The sequence below is a fragment of the Schistocerca gregaria genome, chromosome X, assembly GCF_023897955.1.
Source record: "Schistocerca gregaria isolate iqSchGreg1 chromosome X, iqSchGreg1.2, whole genome shotgun sequence".
Taxonomy (NCBI): Eukaryota; Metazoa; Arthropoda; class Insecta; order Orthoptera; family Acrididae; genus Schistocerca; species Schistocerca gregaria.
The window spans coordinates 743,717,167-743,735,736 of NC_064931.1; the positions used below are offsets into that span (position 1 = coordinate 743,717,167).

General features: G+C 42.4%; 1 protein-coding gene across 1 annotated transcript in view; it reads right to left on the bottom strand.

Moving 5' to 3' along the window:
* The window catches only part of LOC126299011 (venom acid phosphatase Acph-1-like), a 222,443-nt gene extending 204,126 nt beyond the window's left edge, over positions 1-18,317 (bottom strand). The window contains exon 1 of the mRNA XM_049990644.1: positions 18,192-18,317. Coding sequence (XP_049846601.1) covers positions 18,192-18,269 — 78 coding nt within the window. The 5' untranslated portion in view covers positions 18,270-18,317. The remainder of the gene's footprint in view (positions 1-18,191) is intronic.
* Positions 18,318-18,570: the final 253 nt, after the last annotated feature.

The window sequence follows — 18,570 nt, forward strand, 5'->3', positions numbered from 1 at the left end:
TTGTAGTCCATCCAAGGCGTTATTAAATCTCTAAATTGAGCAGGCTGTGTAGGAAACCAAGGTAATGGAATGTAGTCGAACTAAATTAGGCAATGATGAGGGAATTAGATTAGAAAAGGAAATGCACAAAGGAGTAATGAGTTTTGTAATTTGGCCAGCAAAGTGACTCATGATGGATGATGTAGGGAAGATATGAAATGTAGAGTGGCAATAGCACGAGAAGCATTTCTGAAGAAGATGAATTTGTTAACATCTAATATCAATTAGAGTGTTATGAAGTCTTTCCTGATGATATGTCTGGAGTGTAGCCTTGTATGGAAGCGAAACATGAATGACAAACAGTACAAAACATAATAGATAATAAGAAACGTAGTGCTACAGAGGAATGCTGAAGATGAGATGGGTAGATCGAATAAGAAATGAGCAAGCACTGAATCGAACTGAAGAAAAAGAAATTTGTGGCACGACTTGAGTAAATTAACCTTGATAGGACACAACCTGAGGCATCAAGAAATTGTCAGTTTCGTAACGGAAAGAAGTGTGGTGGGTTGTAGTTATAGTAGGAGACCAAGGCTTGAATACAGTAAGGAGATCCAGATGAACGTTGGCTGCGATAGTTATACAGAGATGAAGAGGCTTGCACAGGATAGACTAGCCTCGAGAGCTGCATAGAACCAGTTTTCGGACCGAAGACCGTAACATCAGCAAGAACAACAACAACAGCAACTACTACTACTAATACAGTATGTCAGGTGACAAAGCACTTTCCGTTTTCACAGATGTACACTTTCGTACAGACAGCCTTTATTTTAGTTATTGCTTTCTTCTTATTTCACAGTTTTTTGCTTGTTTTTCGGTTCATACGGGTAACTCTTCCATTCCATGTTCCCTTGAATCTAAGCTCACCACGTTTGCAGGTATGTAAGGGATGACACTTTTTTCGAGCACGTTGCTAGCTGAAATATTCATAAAAAACTAGTAAAACCATAAATTTTTCAGCTATTTTCAGATGTTCAGATGATACTGTAGCAAAATCCATTTCAACTGATCTTGTATTTTCCCTCTAATGATCTCTATGTCGCGGGTGCTTGAAGCTCTAAACTTCTACAGTTTCTTGCTCTTATACAACTGCTATGTTACATACATAGTTATAATTATCCGCGAGTGCATCCAGCAACAAATCACTTGACAAAGACCGAATCCTGGAAGAAGCAAACGGATCTGTTTGAATGACCTACCTTCTTGGGAGGTATGTGAGAAATTTTTTTCGGAAAACCTTGCGGTGAGGCTAATTCATACACATCAGTTTACTCGCGACTCTGGGGAATTCTCAGTTAACTCTGTAACTTTCTTCTGTACATACACTTGTGACAGTACAGTACAGGCGACAGGTGACCTCAGCAGTTTGGTGCCATAAGAGCTCACCACAAATGTCCATTAAACTACGGAAACTTGGGGCGCAACGCGCTTCGACTGGCCTCGGGATTGCCCTGTTGCTGGATGCTCTGTACAATGCATGACCGCGAATGCTTTGCCTCCCAGAGATCGGGGCGATGAACGTCTGTATATGTGAACCGACAGCCATAGCACTGCCCGTCAACCGACGAACGGCAACAGGGCAATTCCACGACCAATCGGAGCGCGTGGCGCCAAGTTTCCGTAGTTTAAAAACGGTGCGTTGTCCACCTACACAACATTAGTAACTTTGGTTCCTACTGGCATCAGCTATCCAGGGTTAAAATTTCGTGACACAATTTTTCTGCACCCTGTATAGCTTGAACCTTAGGTCAAGAGCTTTTGTCTACTATCTTCCACAAGAAAATGGTTCAAATGGCTCTAAGCACTATGGGACTTAACATATGAGGTCATAAGTCCCCTAGACTTAGAACTACTTAAACCTAACTAACCCAAGGACATCCTAGAACCGCTCGGTCACAGCGGCCGGCCTACCTTCCGCAATTGGTGACTATTTTAATTACACATATACCGAGAAAGCCTGCTTGCAAAGATCCATGAACCGACTTTAAATGATGACTCTGTGATTTAGGTTGGTTGGTTGATTTGGAGGAGGGGACCAAACATGAGGTTATCGGTTCCACCGGATTAGGGAAGGATGTCGGCAGTGCCCTGTCAAAGGAACCATCCCGGGATTTATCTGAAGCGATTTCGGGCAATCACGGAAAATCTTAATCAGGACTGGCGGACGCGGGTTTGAACCATACTCCTCCCAGTTGCGAGTCTAGTGTGCTAGCTCTTGCACCACCTTGCTCTGTCTAGGATTATACTACAATCCCTACGTATCACTCCCGTAGAAATTGTGAGAACAAGAAGAAAGTAATAAAACCGCTTACGGAGGCGTTTCAAAGGTCATTCTTTCAGCGTTCCATGCTTGAATGGAACAGCAAAAAGCCTTAGTACACAAAAGTACACAAAAAAAAATCATGGGATAGCGATATCCACATATACAGATCGCGGTAGTTTTGCGTACACAAGATATAACAGAGCAGTGCATTGGCGGAGCTGTCATTGGTAATCAGATGATACATGTGAAAAGGTTTCCGACGTGGTATGACAACATGACGAGGATTAACGGACTTTGAACGTGTAATGGTAGGTCGGTCCAGATGCATGTGACATTCTATTTCGGAAATCGTTACGGAGTTAATATCCTGAAATCCACAGTGTGAAGAGTGTGCCGATTCGTTAGTTGGTTGATTTGAGGGAGGGGACCAAATAACGAGGACATCGGTCTTAAGAGTGTGCCGAGAATACCACATTTCAGGCATTACCTCTCACTACGTACAACGCAGTGGCCGCAGCCTTTACTTAACGACCGAGAGCAACGGGGTTTGCTTAGTGTCGTCAGTGCTAACAGGCAAGCAACAATGCTTGAATTAACTGCAGAAATCAATGTGGAAGTACGACCAATGTACCCGTTTGGACAGTGCAGCGAAATTTGATGTTAATGGGCTATGGTAGCAGACGATGGAAGTGAGTGCCTTTGCTAAAACCACGCCTGTCGTGGGCTCGTGACCATTTTGGTTGGACCCTAGACGGCTGAAAAACAGCGGCCTGGTCAGATAAGTCACGATTTCAGTTGGTAAGAGCTGACGGTAGTGTTAGAATGTGGCCATGGTCCCAAGTTCCAACAAGGTACTGTGCAAGCTGGTGGTGGCTCCAAGAAAGTGTGGGATGTGATTACATTGAATTGGCTGGGTCGTCTGGTTCAAGTGAAACGATTGTTGACTGGAAATGGTTATGTTCGGCTACTTGGAGGCCATTTGCAGCCATTCATGGATTTCATGTTCTGAAACTACGATGTCATGTCATTGGGTCACAGTTGTTCGCGATTGGTTTGAAGAACATTCTAGACAATTCGAGCGAATGATTTGGCCACGCAGACCGTCCGACATCAGTTCCATCAACCATTCATGGGATATAATCGAGAGGTCAATGCGTGCACATCCTGCACCGGCAACATTTCCGTAATTATGGACGGGAGTAGAGGAAGCGTGACTCAATTTTTCTGTCGGGGATTTCCAACGACTCGTTGAGTCCTTGCACCGTCGAGTTGCTGCACTACATCGGGCGTAAGAAGGTCCGACATGATATTAGGAGGTACCCCATGACCTTTGTCACCTCAGTGTAACTGGTACATTGGGACGTACCTTCTGCACTGTACTGCCGGCCTTTTGTAGCCGAGCGGTTCTAGGCACCCCCCTCAGATCTCAGTGGACAGCCCGTCAAAACCTGAACACAGATCAAGCATGAAAACAGAAAGAAGGTGTACTGACCTGTGAAAGAAAGCAAAATAGAAACACTGAACGGTCGAAGGACAAGAAGTGCAATATAGAGCTACCTAAGCACGCAACGGCGTCCTGTTTACGTGGTCATGGCCTTCCACTGCCAAGCGGGCGAGACGTGTTCAATTCTCCCTGCGACAGTTTTTCTTTTTTTTATATATATATATCGTTGTCGCTGTGTTCAAATTTGTGTCTGTGTCGTGCTATAAAGTCCGTCTGCAACATCGAGGTTCAAGGAAGGGACCTATAATGATAGTTGATTATCCACAACAGTACGTGTGTCATATGATAGAACTTTCTTACCGAAGCACATAATTTGTACACCTGTTGAGTGAGATATGCCTCCTTGCCCAGTTTAGGAGTTCATGTGAATGTGAATGTGGTCACTCACAAGGAAATGATGAAAACGTAATGGTTTGTCACATAAGCTGCAACAAATGAACGCAATAGTTTCACAATCACACAGTCCCTGTGCTCTGTCAAAACATACGTTTTTAACGTTTTTGAAGCTGCGTTCCGTTTTAGAAGTTCTGACTCTTGAATTCCTTTGCTGTAACATAGTTCACACCCGTTTATTTGTTATTTTCATTTATGTTAGACATATATGTGGTATCTCGCTTGCTGACACTATTCATCAAGTTTTCTTGCGACGGTAATGTATTCATACCACATGACTCATATTCTATAACCAATGTATAGTATGACAACTGCCAAGACTACAGAAAGAGAACAAACGTTTCAATAACCGGACGGAAAGTTCATAATGATGTGAAAAAAAATATTGACACGAAAGAGATCTGAATACAGCTTATTCACGTTAGAGTCCAACACCGTGACCACCCACTGCTTCTATTTTGCCTTTTTTTTCACACTTCAGTACACCTTTTTCCTGTTTTCATGTTTGGCCTATGTTCAGTTTTTGACGGGCTATCCAATGGGCCATCTTACCACTAAAGGGGGGGGGGGGGGCATGCGAAGCTGAGTTTCCCTTGCGAGTCGCTACTGGATTGCAATTTATACTTCATGTTTTACTCACCCTGTTAATACATACCCGTAAAACGAATATAGGACTATACTAATTTTGGAGCGATCCGCGGTACGGGCACGTAAAATTCCGATTTAAAAATAATTTTGTTTGTAACAGGAAACTAACCGACGCCTTCTGTTATTACTGGACGTCACATGAAAGACGTGATTGTTTGGACTGACTCCAGCTACACAGTACAAATCTAAATTGCAGAAATTTGACGAAACGTCAGAGAAAATGCGCCTGATGACTCGTGGGAAAGACACCCGGTATAAATAGGTATGGCTGGCTGTTGTATGAATGGTGATAACAACAGTTTGTGAACTGTGGGTGCGATGCTGTGCTGGAAGTATATATCAAATCAACAAATTACAATACAGGAAAGAACGCGTGTGTAAGACTGTCACTGGACTTACAACGCCTCCTCTCAAGAACCCACACTACAGAGTTGATGATACTGTATCAAATGAGCTGGAAAGCGTTGACACAATGCCCGCTACCCTCTTATGGTGCTGGACAACAAGCACACATCAGGTAACAAAGAAAACACGTAGAACCATTACACCATTCTGCTAGGAGAAAGAGCACACTGGGCCTGCGCGTGCGCAACGGCAGAAAAATTCCAGGCTCTGGCAGGATTTGTGCAAAAGTAGCGCCTGCAACACAAAAAGAATTGCTTACCCTGCGATCACAGCTGTGAACGATGCTTGAGTCAGCGCAGAATATGAACACTGCTTGAGTCAGCGCAGAATATCGAATAACTGAAGGTCAAGGAAGGCACAACTTAAAAGAGTGATGACAGTAATATTTCAGCGGTGAAATCTTATCGCCACCGTACATTTTTTTTTTCGTATAAGACGTAAGGACCAGAAAGACGTCTGAGAAACTGTTTGTAGAGAGCTTTCTAGCTTGAACTCAGTTAGTACAGAATTTTTGAAAGCCAGCTTGATCTATGATGCAATCCACCAAGTACTCAGTACAGTTAGAATCGAAGCTGAAAAGACGATGAGTGAAACGGTAGCTGTGTTTCAGAAGTATAGATGAAACTCTGTCAGAGTTCATTAGTGAATAGCGTTTATGGTCGTAGTTCCATAAATTTTAAATGGAGTTAATGTACACAGAATGTTAAGGACTATAGTAAACTGTCAAATACAATAAACATGACATTTAAATTAGAGAGCGTACAAGTTAAGTGAAACCAGTACCAGTAAACTCAGACTGGGGCTAAATCCGATTTTAACGAATATTTCTCCTCTGAGCAAATCACTACTGTTTTCAAAAAGCAGAAAATAAAAAGCAGACACTTCACAAATGGAGGATATGTGATAAAAATTTTCAACATTGTTTACTAACCGGTAACAACCAGAAGCTAATGATACAACTCGACTAGTTTGGCCGGTCATATAATGTGAGTAGCGTTGCCAGTTAAACGTTATAGAAAATAACTTTTGTATCGCGGATCCTCCATTTTGGCAATTTTGCCGTTTATGCGAAGTATTGTTATTTTAATCCTCTTAAGACCACAGCTTTAGCCTGCTTCGCGACTCTTGTGTGGCAGCGCAAGTTCAGGACAGAAAATTTCGTGAGGCTTCTCTGCAAAATGTGACGTCTTGAAAACTATCCGCCGCTCTGGAAGCTCTGTTATTATCGTGAGATTATATTCGAGCTGCATATCAGACTGAGAAGTTGAAGTATTCATTTGGAGTAGGGAATATAAGAAGGAAAGCTATGAAAACCGTAAGGCTCAAAAATAAAAATATTCAGAACAAGTGACTTAATGATCGATAATACAGGCTATGCGCTAGGTAAGGGTGCACCACTTTTTTTTTGTGTTTGTTCCAGAATGTTAGATACATGTGTAGTGCCACAGGCTTACTAGAGCTGAAATTGCTTCCATTGTACCCTCGTCAAACAGTCATTAATTTTTCACTGAACGTCAAGTACAATCATTTGTTCAAAGTGCACTTTTTTAAACAAATGCTAAGTGAAATTGTATAATGACTTCTGTTCCTGCGCATAAGGAACTTTTCCATGCTGCATATTATCATTGTAATTATCGACAGGCAACTTGCATAACATTCACTGCCGAGGAGTCATGACCTAAGAAACTGCTGGACTGGCTCAATGAATGATAAAGTCTTACTGGTAAAAAATTTTATAGCGTAGATAGAGCAAAATATATTTGCGTTTCGAGAATTTTCTTGAATACTGAGTATTAATACCAAGACAAATTCCTATCAGCCCTATGTGCATATGTCGTTATTCGAAGTTAAGTAAAAATTTCTTTGCACATTTATTGGGATTAAAAAATAATAGATGTTTTTACAAAATAGTTTAAAAAATGATTAGCAACCTACCTCCATCGAGCACAAAAGTACAAACAGCGATCTGTCGGATTGTATTATAACGTTAAAGCCACTTACCATCCCAGCTGTATAACAAATAAAATAAATTCTCATAAATTTGTAATACTGTGTTTCACGAATTTATTATGACCTGTGTTGTGTATTTTCTGTGTCATTAGGTTTTCACATATTTTAAACAATATTTTGTCACTATCTAAAACATCAATTTTCACGAATAAATTGCAAATATTGACCAAGCTATATTATTTATTATACTAACTGTAATACAGTCACAAGTTACAAAGAACAGTAGACCGAATAAAATACGAGGAACATCAAAATATACTGACCATTATATTTGATCTTATAAATTATGTTGTATATGCGTCCAGCAAGAACGAAAGAGAGCTACCATATTCTCAGAGATACGCCGTAAGTCTATATGTAACACTGCAGGAAGTTGAAACTTCTTTGTTGTTAAAGGGAACGTTTTTATTTAAATTTAAATTAATTTAAAAAATTTTCAGGTGACTGTCAGCAGTATCGATATACTTGCAGAACTGCGTGATACACACTGTTCTGGCTTACAATATATTTACTCACAACCGGTTTCGATAATTGATCATCTTCATAGTGCTGGCACAAGAATGGAAACAAAGTGAAAACTGTGAATATCAACACAAATTACATTTTCGTGAGAATTACTCGGAAAAATTAAATGTACTTGCGAAAAATATCGGTTGTAACAATTACACATCTCATACACGCTATTTAACCAGAAAAGTATACGCCATAGCTGACTTGCAAACGTCAGGAAATGATACTTAACGCTCTAGTATCGGCTTGTTTCCATTTTTGTTCAAGTCCTTTGACGATGATCAAAAACCGATTGTGAATAAATATATTGTAAGACAGCGCAGAGTGTACCATGCATTTCTTCAAGTAAACTGATTTAGATCACTTATTGACAAACCAGTGCAACGTTCTCGAAGCTGTCCAAATCGATGATCAGCTTAGTTGGCATAGCTCACAGGAGATAGTGACGCTTGTGTGCTTGACAGATTTGACGGATTTCTCATACACAAACAGCAATTGACCGGCGTTTTCGTAACCACGCGGCTGCTACGGTCGCAGGTTCGAATCCTGCCTCGTGCATGGATGTGTGTGATGTCCTTAGGTTAGTTGGGTTTAAGTAGTTCTAAGTCTAGGGGACTAATGACCTCAAATGTTAAGTCCCATGGTGCTTAGAGCCATTTGAACCATTTGATAATGCCCTCCCGCACACGGCCAATGCGGTAAAGACGACACGCAGCAGTTTCGTACACTCCCGACGTTTCACCATGTGACTTTTATGTGTTTGGAGCTCTAAAACAAACTTTTCGCGGACATCGATACGCAGCGGACGACGAAGTGTGTGGCTGGGTCTAGGTCTGGTTCCGGCAGCTGCCTATTAGCTTCTTCAAGGATGGAATCGACTGGCTATTGTTGCAATGGGGTAAATGTGCCAGCAGTTTTGCAGACTATTTTTGAATATGTGTAGTGTGTATAGCTACATTTTTGAATAAAATAAAACCGTTACCGTTACTTTACACTAGTGACCGGGTTCCACTTGAATGCCTCTTATACCTTGGTCTACTTCAAAATTTTTATTACCCACCCCCAGTGCTTCCCTCCAATGCCATACCGCTAAACCCGCGATGCCTCAGAATGTGCATATGAATCCATCCGTTCTTTGTGTCAATTTGTACTATAAATTTATTTTGTCCTCAATTTGATTTAGTACCTCAATATAGTCAAGTTGCATGCTACGGAGTTTCGTATCAGTTGTGCGATTGAATTCGTGATTTCCTGCAGAAAGCTCATAGTTCGTAGTAATTGATGAAAAGTCATCCAGTGAAACGGAAGTGATATCTGGCTTCCCCCAATGAAGTGTTATAGGCCCTCTGCCGTTTCTGATCTATATAAACGATTTAGGAGGCAGTCAGAGCAGCCATCTTAGACTGTTTGCAGATAATGATGTCATTTCCCGTCTAGCAAGTCCATCGGAAGATCAAACCCAATTTCAAAATGATTCGGACAAGATATCTGTATGGTGCTATCTAAGGCTGTCAGTTCAACTACACTCCTGAAAATTGAAATAAGAACACCGTGAATTCATTGTCCCAGGAAGGGGAAACTTTATTGACACATTCCTGGGGTCAGATACATCACATGATCACACTGACAGAACCACAGGCACATAGACACAGGCAACAGAGCATGCACAATGTCGGCACTAGTACAGTGTATATCCACCTTTCGCAGCAATGCAGGCTGCTATTCTCCCATGGAGACGATCGTAGAGATGCTGGATGTAGTTCTGTGGAACGGCTTGCCATGCCATTTCCACCTGGCGCCTCAGTTGGACCAGCGTTCTAGAGCACGTTGGGTGGCACGGGATACATGCGGACGTGCATTGTCCTGTTGGAACAGCAAGTTCCCTTGCCGGTCTAGGAATGGTAGAACGATGGGTTCGATGACGGTTTGGATGTACCGTGCACTATTCAGTGTCCCCTCGACGATCACCAGAGGTGTACGGCCAGTGTAGGAGATCGCTCCCCACACCATGATGCCGGGTGTTGGACCTGTGTGCCTCGGTCGTATGCAGTCCTGATTGTGGCGCTCACCTGCACGGCGCCAAACACGCATACGACCATCATTGGCACCAAGGCAGAAGTTACTCTCATCTCTGAAGACGACACGTCTCCATTCGTCCCTCCATTCACGCCTGTCGCGACACCACTGGAGGCGGGCTGCACGATGTTGGGGCGTGAGCGGAAGACGGCCTAACGGTGTGCGGGACCGTAGCCCAGCTTCATGGAGACGGTTGCGAATGGTCCTCGCCGATACCCCAGGAGCAACAGTGTCCCTAATTTGCTGGGAAGTGGCGGTGCGGTCCCCTACGGCACTGCGTAGGATCCTACGGTGTTAGCGTGCATCCGTGCGTCGCTGCGGTCCGGTCCCAGGTCGACGGGCACGTGCACCTTGCGCCAACCACTGGCGACAACATCAATGTACTGTGGAGACCTCACGCCCCACGTGTTGAGCAATTGGGCGGTACGTCCACCCGGCCTCCCGCATGCCCACTATACTCCCTCGCTCAAAGTCCGTCAACTGCACATACGGTTCACGTCCACGCTGTCGCGGCATGCTACCAGTGTTAAAGACTGCGATGGAGCTCCGTATGCCACGGCAAACTGGCTGACACTGACGGCGGTGGTGCACAAATGCTGCGCAGCTAGCGCCATTCGACGGCCAACACCGCGGTTCCTGGTGTGTCCGCTGTGCCGTGCGTGTGATCATTGCTTGTACAGCCCTCTCGCAGTGTCCGGAGCAAGTATGGTGGGTCTGACACACCGGTGTCAATGTGTTCTTTTTTCCATTTCCAGGAGTGTAAATACCTACGAATTACTATTACCTACTAAATTGGAATTATCAGATAGATAATGTTGTAGGAAAGGCAAACCAAAGACTGCGTTGTTTTGGCAGAACACTTAGAAGGTGCAACAGGTCTATTAAAGAGACTGCCTACACTAGGCTTTTCCGTCCTCTCCTTGAGTTCTGCTGCAGTGTGGAATCCTTACCAGACTAGGCACCGAAATCGTTCAAAGAAGGGCAGCTCGTTTTGTATAATTGCAAAATAGTGGAGAGAGTGCCACGGATATGATATGCGAGTTGCAGTGGCACGCATCAAAACAAAGGCGTTTCTCGTTGCGGCGAGATCTTTTCACGGAATTTCGGTTTTCAGCGTTCTCCTCCGAATGCGAAAATACTCTTTTCGCACCTACCTATAGGGAGAAATAATCATTGTAATAAATAAGAGAAATCAGATCTTGCACAGAAAGAAGTGTTAGTTTTCCCCGCGCGCTGTTGGAAAGTAGAGCGATAGAGAAAATAATGAGGAAAGAGGTTCGATGAATACTCTGCCAGAAACGTAAGTGTAACCCACAGAGTACCTATGCAGATGTAGATGTAGTAGTTCTTTGGCCTCTCGGCAGTCGTGTTATTCAAGAAACCTGGAAACTAGGTGGCGCACTCTCATACTAAATATACGACACTTCTGAAGTTAAGCGTTGAATCCTCCCTAAAATCGTCGTCGTGGTGACAGACTGATCTGTAGCGCAGGCCGAGGTATAGATTAGTTTGGAAGGTGACAATTTATTTGTGAGTTGGCGAAGATAATGAGTGTGAAAGCAGAAAATCTGGTTGTGGTAAACAAATGGCCGGTAGCGAAGCGTAAGGTCAGCCTCCGCGCCTTATTGAAATATGCAAGGGGGGTCCACTGCGTAACTTTTACCATAGGTCATGACGGTGGATGTAGGCGATCCGTCACACGTTTCGTTTCATTTTGATTTAGTAAGCGGCAAAGCGTCACGGAAATGTTCATTCAACTCCAGTGGCAGACAATGCACGAGAGGCGTTTTGAATCACGTTATGGTCTACTGTTAAAATTAGGAGAGTGTACGTTCTTAGAAGAGTCAGCCAATATATTGCCTCCTCCTACGTATGTCTCGCGGAAGTAACGTGAAGATAAAATCAGAGAGATTCCTGACCACAAAGAAGCTTATCATCAATCGTTCTTCCCGCTAATCACACGCGACTGGAATAGCAAAAAGGGGAAGCGACACTGGTACACAAAGTACCCTCCGCCAAACACCATAACGTGGCTTGCGGAGTGTATATGCAGCTGTAGATTAGCTACGCGATTTACCCATCTAATCTTCAGCATTTGCCTACAGCACCACATTTCAAAAGCCTATCGTTCACTTTTCACTTCCGCACAAGGCTGCACGCCAAACAAATAGGTTCATAAAAGACTTCCCAATACTTAAATTTATATTCGACGTTCATTTATTTTATTCATAAATGCTTTCTTTGGTATAGCCAGTCTGCATTTTGTATACTCTCTACTTCGGCTATTTGCTGCTCAAATACTAAAACTCATCAAGTACTTTTACTGTCTTCCTAATCTAATAACCCGACAACGATAGCAAGAGCGATGTGCTGATCACATACCGAATTCCAGTGACACCATAGGCAAAGGATGATATGCCGAAACGCAGAACTTTAACTTTTCCTAATATAACTCCAGCAACTAGGTCTGTTTTACTTCAACTACATTCCATTACCCTTGTTTTACTTTTATGACGATCGGATTATAACCTCTTTTCAAGACACGAGCCATTCCGTTCAGCTTCTCTCTCACTTCCTTTGATTAGATTGGATTAGATTTACTTTCATTCCAATTGATCCGTAGTGAGGAGGTCCTCTAGCATGTAGAACATGTCAGAAAAACAATAATACACGACAAATATTTACAGCTAAAACAAATAAGCTAGTGTACCTTCCACAGGACCCAAGTGGAATGATCGTCATTTTTTTAATGTACACTATATGAAAGGATAATTTTACAACACTCATTTACTAATATCGCCTTAATGCACTGAATTTAAATTAAAGAAGATTTTTTTTTTATTTACAAGGTAATAAACATGTAATAGAACTACTACAATACTTATTTACAATGAACACATTACGGCACTGAAATGGTGCAGAAGTCAGATCGTTTAGACGCTTCAGCAGTTCTGTGGTGTGCTCCTTCCAGTTGAATTTATTATCAAGCTGTAATCCCAAGAATTTAACAATGTCCACTTCCTCTATTTGCTTGTCATCAGATATTAGGCATGTAGTCGTGGGACAACCCTTACAAGTTCTGAACTCCATGTAGTGTGTTTTTTCAAAGTTTAGTGACAAAGAATTGGCTAGGAACCAGTGATTAATGTCCACAAATATTTTATTAGCCGATATTTCTAAGACTACACTTGATTTGCTATTTATTGAAATGTTTGTATCATCGGCAAACAAAACAAATTTGGCATCTGGTAATGTTACTGATTAAAGGTCATTGATATACACAAGAAAAAGTAAGGGCCCTAAGATGGAACCTTCTGGAACCCCACATGTAATTAGTTCCCAGTTAGATGATGCCTGATAGCTTAATACATGCCTCTTTCCCAACAAAACCTTTGTTTCCCGCCAAAGACATAAGATTTGAAGCAGTTTTCAGCATTTCCTGTTACACCATGAATTAAGTACATTTTCACTGTAAGTGTAGATAGTCTTCTCAATATCAGAACCCTTTAGAAACTCGAAGTGCGACTTTGACAGTATGGTATTTGTGAAAAGATGGTTGTACAGCCGATTGTGCAATGCTTTTTCTGAAATTTTTGAGAACGCTGGCAAAAGTGAAATTGGACGGAAATTTGAAGCTATTTCTTTACCTCCCTTCTTAAACAGTGGCTTAACTTCAGCATATTTCAACCGTTCAGGAAATATTCCACTGATAAATTACTGGTAACACAGACAGCTTAATATGTTACTTAACTCAGAATCACATCCGTTTCTGACAGAATTACAAAGTCATTGGCAAACCTAAAAGTTTTTATTTCTCCTCACTGAACTTTTAATCCCTTTTCCAAATTTCTCTTTCGTTTTCCTTACGGCTAGCTCAGTGTATAGATTGAATAACGTTGGGGATAGGGTACAATTCTGTCTCACTTCATTCTCAACTACAGCCTCCCTTTCATATCCTTCAACTCTTACACGTTTATTCTAACGAAATGGAAATGTGTATAATTTAGTAATAAGTAAGTATGTTAAAACAGACGTGGCGTTGCAAAGCCACACTATTTTGGCTTAGCTTTTGTGCACCTTGTTTTCGTAAATAGATTTTCGCTAAAAGGTGGAGCAAAATTTGCGCTTAAAACCTTACAGTTCAGAACTGGTCATTATGTCCGAAAGACGTCTCACGGCTATGTTTAGTACTGGAATCAGGTTTACGACTACTCATTAACATAAACACGCCTGCAACTGGTTTGGCCCCATCTTTCTTTCCGACAAGTTGCTCAGAGATATGACAGGAACGCTCACTCGAAGCAGAAATTTCTAGTAACCATGGCCTTTAAAATGCATGCCTGAAGAACATCTTCGATACTGTGAAACAAATCTCTTCTACTGCAGACTCCTTGTTTTTTGGGAGAAGGTAGTATGGACCCAAAAAGAAAACCTGGTGAACATGGGGTCGAAAATGCATACATTAAGAGCTATGAGCACTTGTTGAGTAAAAGAAAGATGTGTTTTTCCACAGCAGCGAAGAGAAAAAGTGCTCACAGCTCTTAAGGTATGCATTATAGAGCCCATGTTTACCGACTTTTTTTCGTGTTTCGGTCCCTACTACCACCTCTGAAAATATTGAAAGCTTGCAGTATAAAAGATTTGTTTTGCAGTATCGAAGATGAAGAAATGCCCATAGCTCTTTAGGTATGCACTTTAGCGCCCATGTTTACTAGAATTTTTTGCTTCGAGTGATAGCTCCTGTCATATACCCTAATAGTGACCATTCCTCATGGAACACTCTGAATAAGATATGTGATCAAAAAATAAGGGAAATGTTTTTTCTTAAAGAATCTTTAGTTATTCATCAACGTCGACTTTATGCCCTTCAAAGCAATCCCCATCAGATATAATACACTGGTTTCAGCGCTTTTTCCAATTATAGAAGCACTTCTGGAACTCACTTTTCTTTCCGGTGTTCAGCTCCTTAAGCAATTCTGTTTTCACCTCATCAGTGGTGGCAAAACGACGTCCTTTCGTGGTTCTGTTCAGTCTCGGGAATAAAAAGAAGTCACAAGGGGCAATGTCCAGCTAAAGCAACATAACGGTTTTGTTTTTTGCCAAAAAATAACGAACAAGCATTGAGGTGTTAGTGGGAGCATTATGGTGATGCAATTTTCACCATTGGTTTTGCCACAATTCTGGTCGTTTTCTTCGGATTGCTTGAAGTAAACGCAGCGTAACTTTCAGGTGGTATTCCTTATTGACCATACGACCACAAGATCTCACGATGAACTACCCGATTATAATGGGATAAAACATGTAAAGAACCTTCTCATGTGATCGACCTTATCGAATTTTTTTGCGGTCTTGGCTCTTCAGGCAGTTTCCATTGGGACGTTTGGGCCTTGGTTTCGACGTCATACACGGATACCCATGTTTCGTCCCGTGTTCTTTAGAAGTTCTCAGTCGTTGTCGATTTCATTCAGCGGATCCTGAGCGACATCGTTTTTGGTCGATAGTCAACAATTTCGGAACAAACTTTGCTGCTTCATGTTCCATGCCCAAAACATGCTAAAATTGCTTTGCATGGGCCAGAAGACATGCCAACATTATGAGCAACCATTCCGATGGTAATTCGGCGGTTCCAGAACCATTTTCTTTACTTCTTCCTCACTGTCGTCAGCAATTGAAGTGCTAGGGCGTCCAGGGCGATCGTCATCTTCAACGCCTTCTCGATCCTCTTTGAAAAGTTTATGCCACTCGTAAACTCTTGTCTTACTCACAGTAGATTCGCCAAAAGTCACAGTAAGTATTTCTAATGTGGTGCTGCACTTCATTCCATTTTTCAAACAAAATTTAACTGCAAATTCTGCGAGCCATCTTTTTCGACAATAAAAATTCGCCGATCGCTAGAAACACGTATAACCTTTTCGACTGTCAGCAATTAACTAAATATTCAAAACGGCTTAAAACGCAAACATACACCAGGAACATATGTACCAACAAGATAAAAATATGAAACTTCCTGGCAGATTAAAACTGTGTGCCCGACCGAGACTCGAACACGGGACCTTTGCCTCTACCAACTTTTTATTTTATTTTTTATTTTCATTTTGTTCGCTTTAGTTCGTTTAATCTGCTCCGGGCGGACGTCGTAAGACATCCATTGAAGTTCGTTGTTGATCTGTTACCTCAGTTTATTTATTACAGAGGGCACAGTACCCTCTGACCGAACACGCTGAGCTATCGTGTCGGCGACCAACTGAGCTACCGAGGCACGACTCACGCCCGGTATTCACAGCTTTACTTCTGCCAGTTTCATATCAGCGCTCACTCAGCTGCAGAGTGAAAATCTCATTCTGGAAGATAAAAATGTTTGAAACTCAGATGTATAAATCCCGTGAAATGTAAAATTCCCGTAACGTTTCGACAACGCGTCGTATAGTCTTCTACGACTGTAATGAAAGTCATTTAGACCATATGTGTTTCGCTCTATTTCAAAGAGTCTTCAGTGGTCACTGCAACAATGTGATTTTTCATGCAAATTAAATTTAATACACGAGTATCTTGGCCAACAGATTTGTAAGCAAAACCACATTGTTACAGTGACTACCTAAGATGTTTTCAAATAAAATTAAACGCTGATGGTCTATACAAGACTTTTATTATAACTGTGAAAAACGGTTTACAACCTATAATCCTTGTGTACCTGCGACTGCGGAAAAGAGGCCTAAGAACAAAATGGACAACACGAAAGATGAAGAGGTCGGAAAAGACAGGCACAGGGAGGGAAACGTCGGAAAGAGTCTCACAAGGGGACCCTCCATACTGTAAATCACGGATTTTGATGCGCTTCAAATATGTTGTGGAGGCACTTACCCTGAGTACCTAGTTATTCGGTTTTTTAGCGACTGGCCTTGGTTTTTGAGAAAATCGATTTTGAAGTTCATTGTGGGCTTTGTATGCCCGTAACATTACATATATTCCGAGCAAGTCAGCGTAGCGCAGCGCTAAAGGTTCACAGCTACCACGGTGGAGGAACCGTGTTCGAATCCCGCTCTTGTACTTTTGTTGTTGTTTTTTTCAAAATCGACCGAATTTTTCAATTTTACTTCAAAGAATATCAACAAACAGTGTAAGGTGTGCGAAATTATAAAGATATATTCAGTTATTATTTTTTTCTGTCATACAATATTACAAAATCTTATTTTTCATCGTGCAAATTGCTTGATGTGCCAGAACAATATTGTGAGTGATACTTATCATAGAAACAACCGAAACACAGTTTCGCAGCACCACGCGCATTTTATGAAAGCAACCGTCTTGCAGGCGCACGGTTTCTTCATGAGCGATACCGCGAAACACAATTCTTTTGCATTCAAAAAGATTTCTTTTTCATCCTCTAATTTCGATGCGAACCATGCGTATCTAAGGCGCTACAGTCACGGACTGTGCGGCTGGTCCCGGCGGAGGTACGAGCCCTCCCTCGGGCATGGTTGTGTGTTTTTGTCCTTAGGACAATTTAGGTCAAGTAGCCTGTAAGCTTAGGGACTGATGACCTTGGCAGTTAAGTCCCATAAGATTTCACACACATGCGTATCTAATCATGCTTTCAAAGTTAGGTGCGCTGAATTGATGTAGGTTTAGCGAATGTAATTTTATCGAATCTTCCCTAGAAGCGATCTCTCTATTGTCTTTCACCAAGTAGGGAAAAATAAACATCGCAGGGTTGGCAATAAGGGTGCACTTTGGTGGGACCAATTGTAGGGTGCAAGTGCTCGCTTTCCTTTCATCAGTGAATAGATGATCGTATGAAGTTGAATCGGTTTGCCCTCCCCATGAGTCGATAATGTACAAAAAAATTTTCTTTCCCCCGTACGGAAGAATTACAGAACGCAAAAATTCTTCGCACGCTAGTTTCGTAAACTTCCCGGATTTCGTGCAGAACACGACTACATTTCTGTATTTCCCAGTTAATTCGTCTACTAGTTTTTGAACGTTAGGTCCAAATTTTGACGGTTCTTGTATACATAAAACAAACATATGGGAGCAGGATTCGAACACAGTACCTCCAGCGCGGTAGCCGTGAACATTTACCGCTACGCTACGCTGACTTGCTCGAAATAGATGCAATGTTACGGATATACAAATCGCGCAATGAACTTCAAAATCGATTTTCTCAAACACCAAGGCCCGTCGCTAAAAAACCGGATAGCCAGGCACTTAGGGTAAGTGCCTCTACAATATGTTTGAAGCGCATCAAAATCCGTGATTTACAGTATGGAGGGTCCCCTTGTCAGTTGTAGAACCATTAATTTTTAGTAGCGGAGTTAGGCTGTGGCAGCAGAGGCGCGGACTTACGACGGTGACGAGACGCAGCTCGGCGGTTGCACAAGCCGCGAGCAGCAGCAGAGGCAGCGGCAGTCGGCGCGCTGCCATGTCTGGTGTTCGACTGGCGCCGAACCGCGCAAACAGCGCTACGTTGCCCCAGTCCCCACTCCCGCACACCGCTGCTTCTTCCTGCTCGCGAACACAGACGCCGCCGCCGCATAATCCGCAATTAACGTTCGCAGCCGGTATCTCGATGTACGTCGCGTAATTATTAACGCGTGTTGAGCTGTGACCGGACTCGGTAGACCAGGTCGCAAACGCACGCCTTTGCAGTAGCTCTCGACTCTGAAGTATCAGGATAGAATCCTCGCAAGGAAATATGCTCAACAGACAAAATATTAGTTACCCC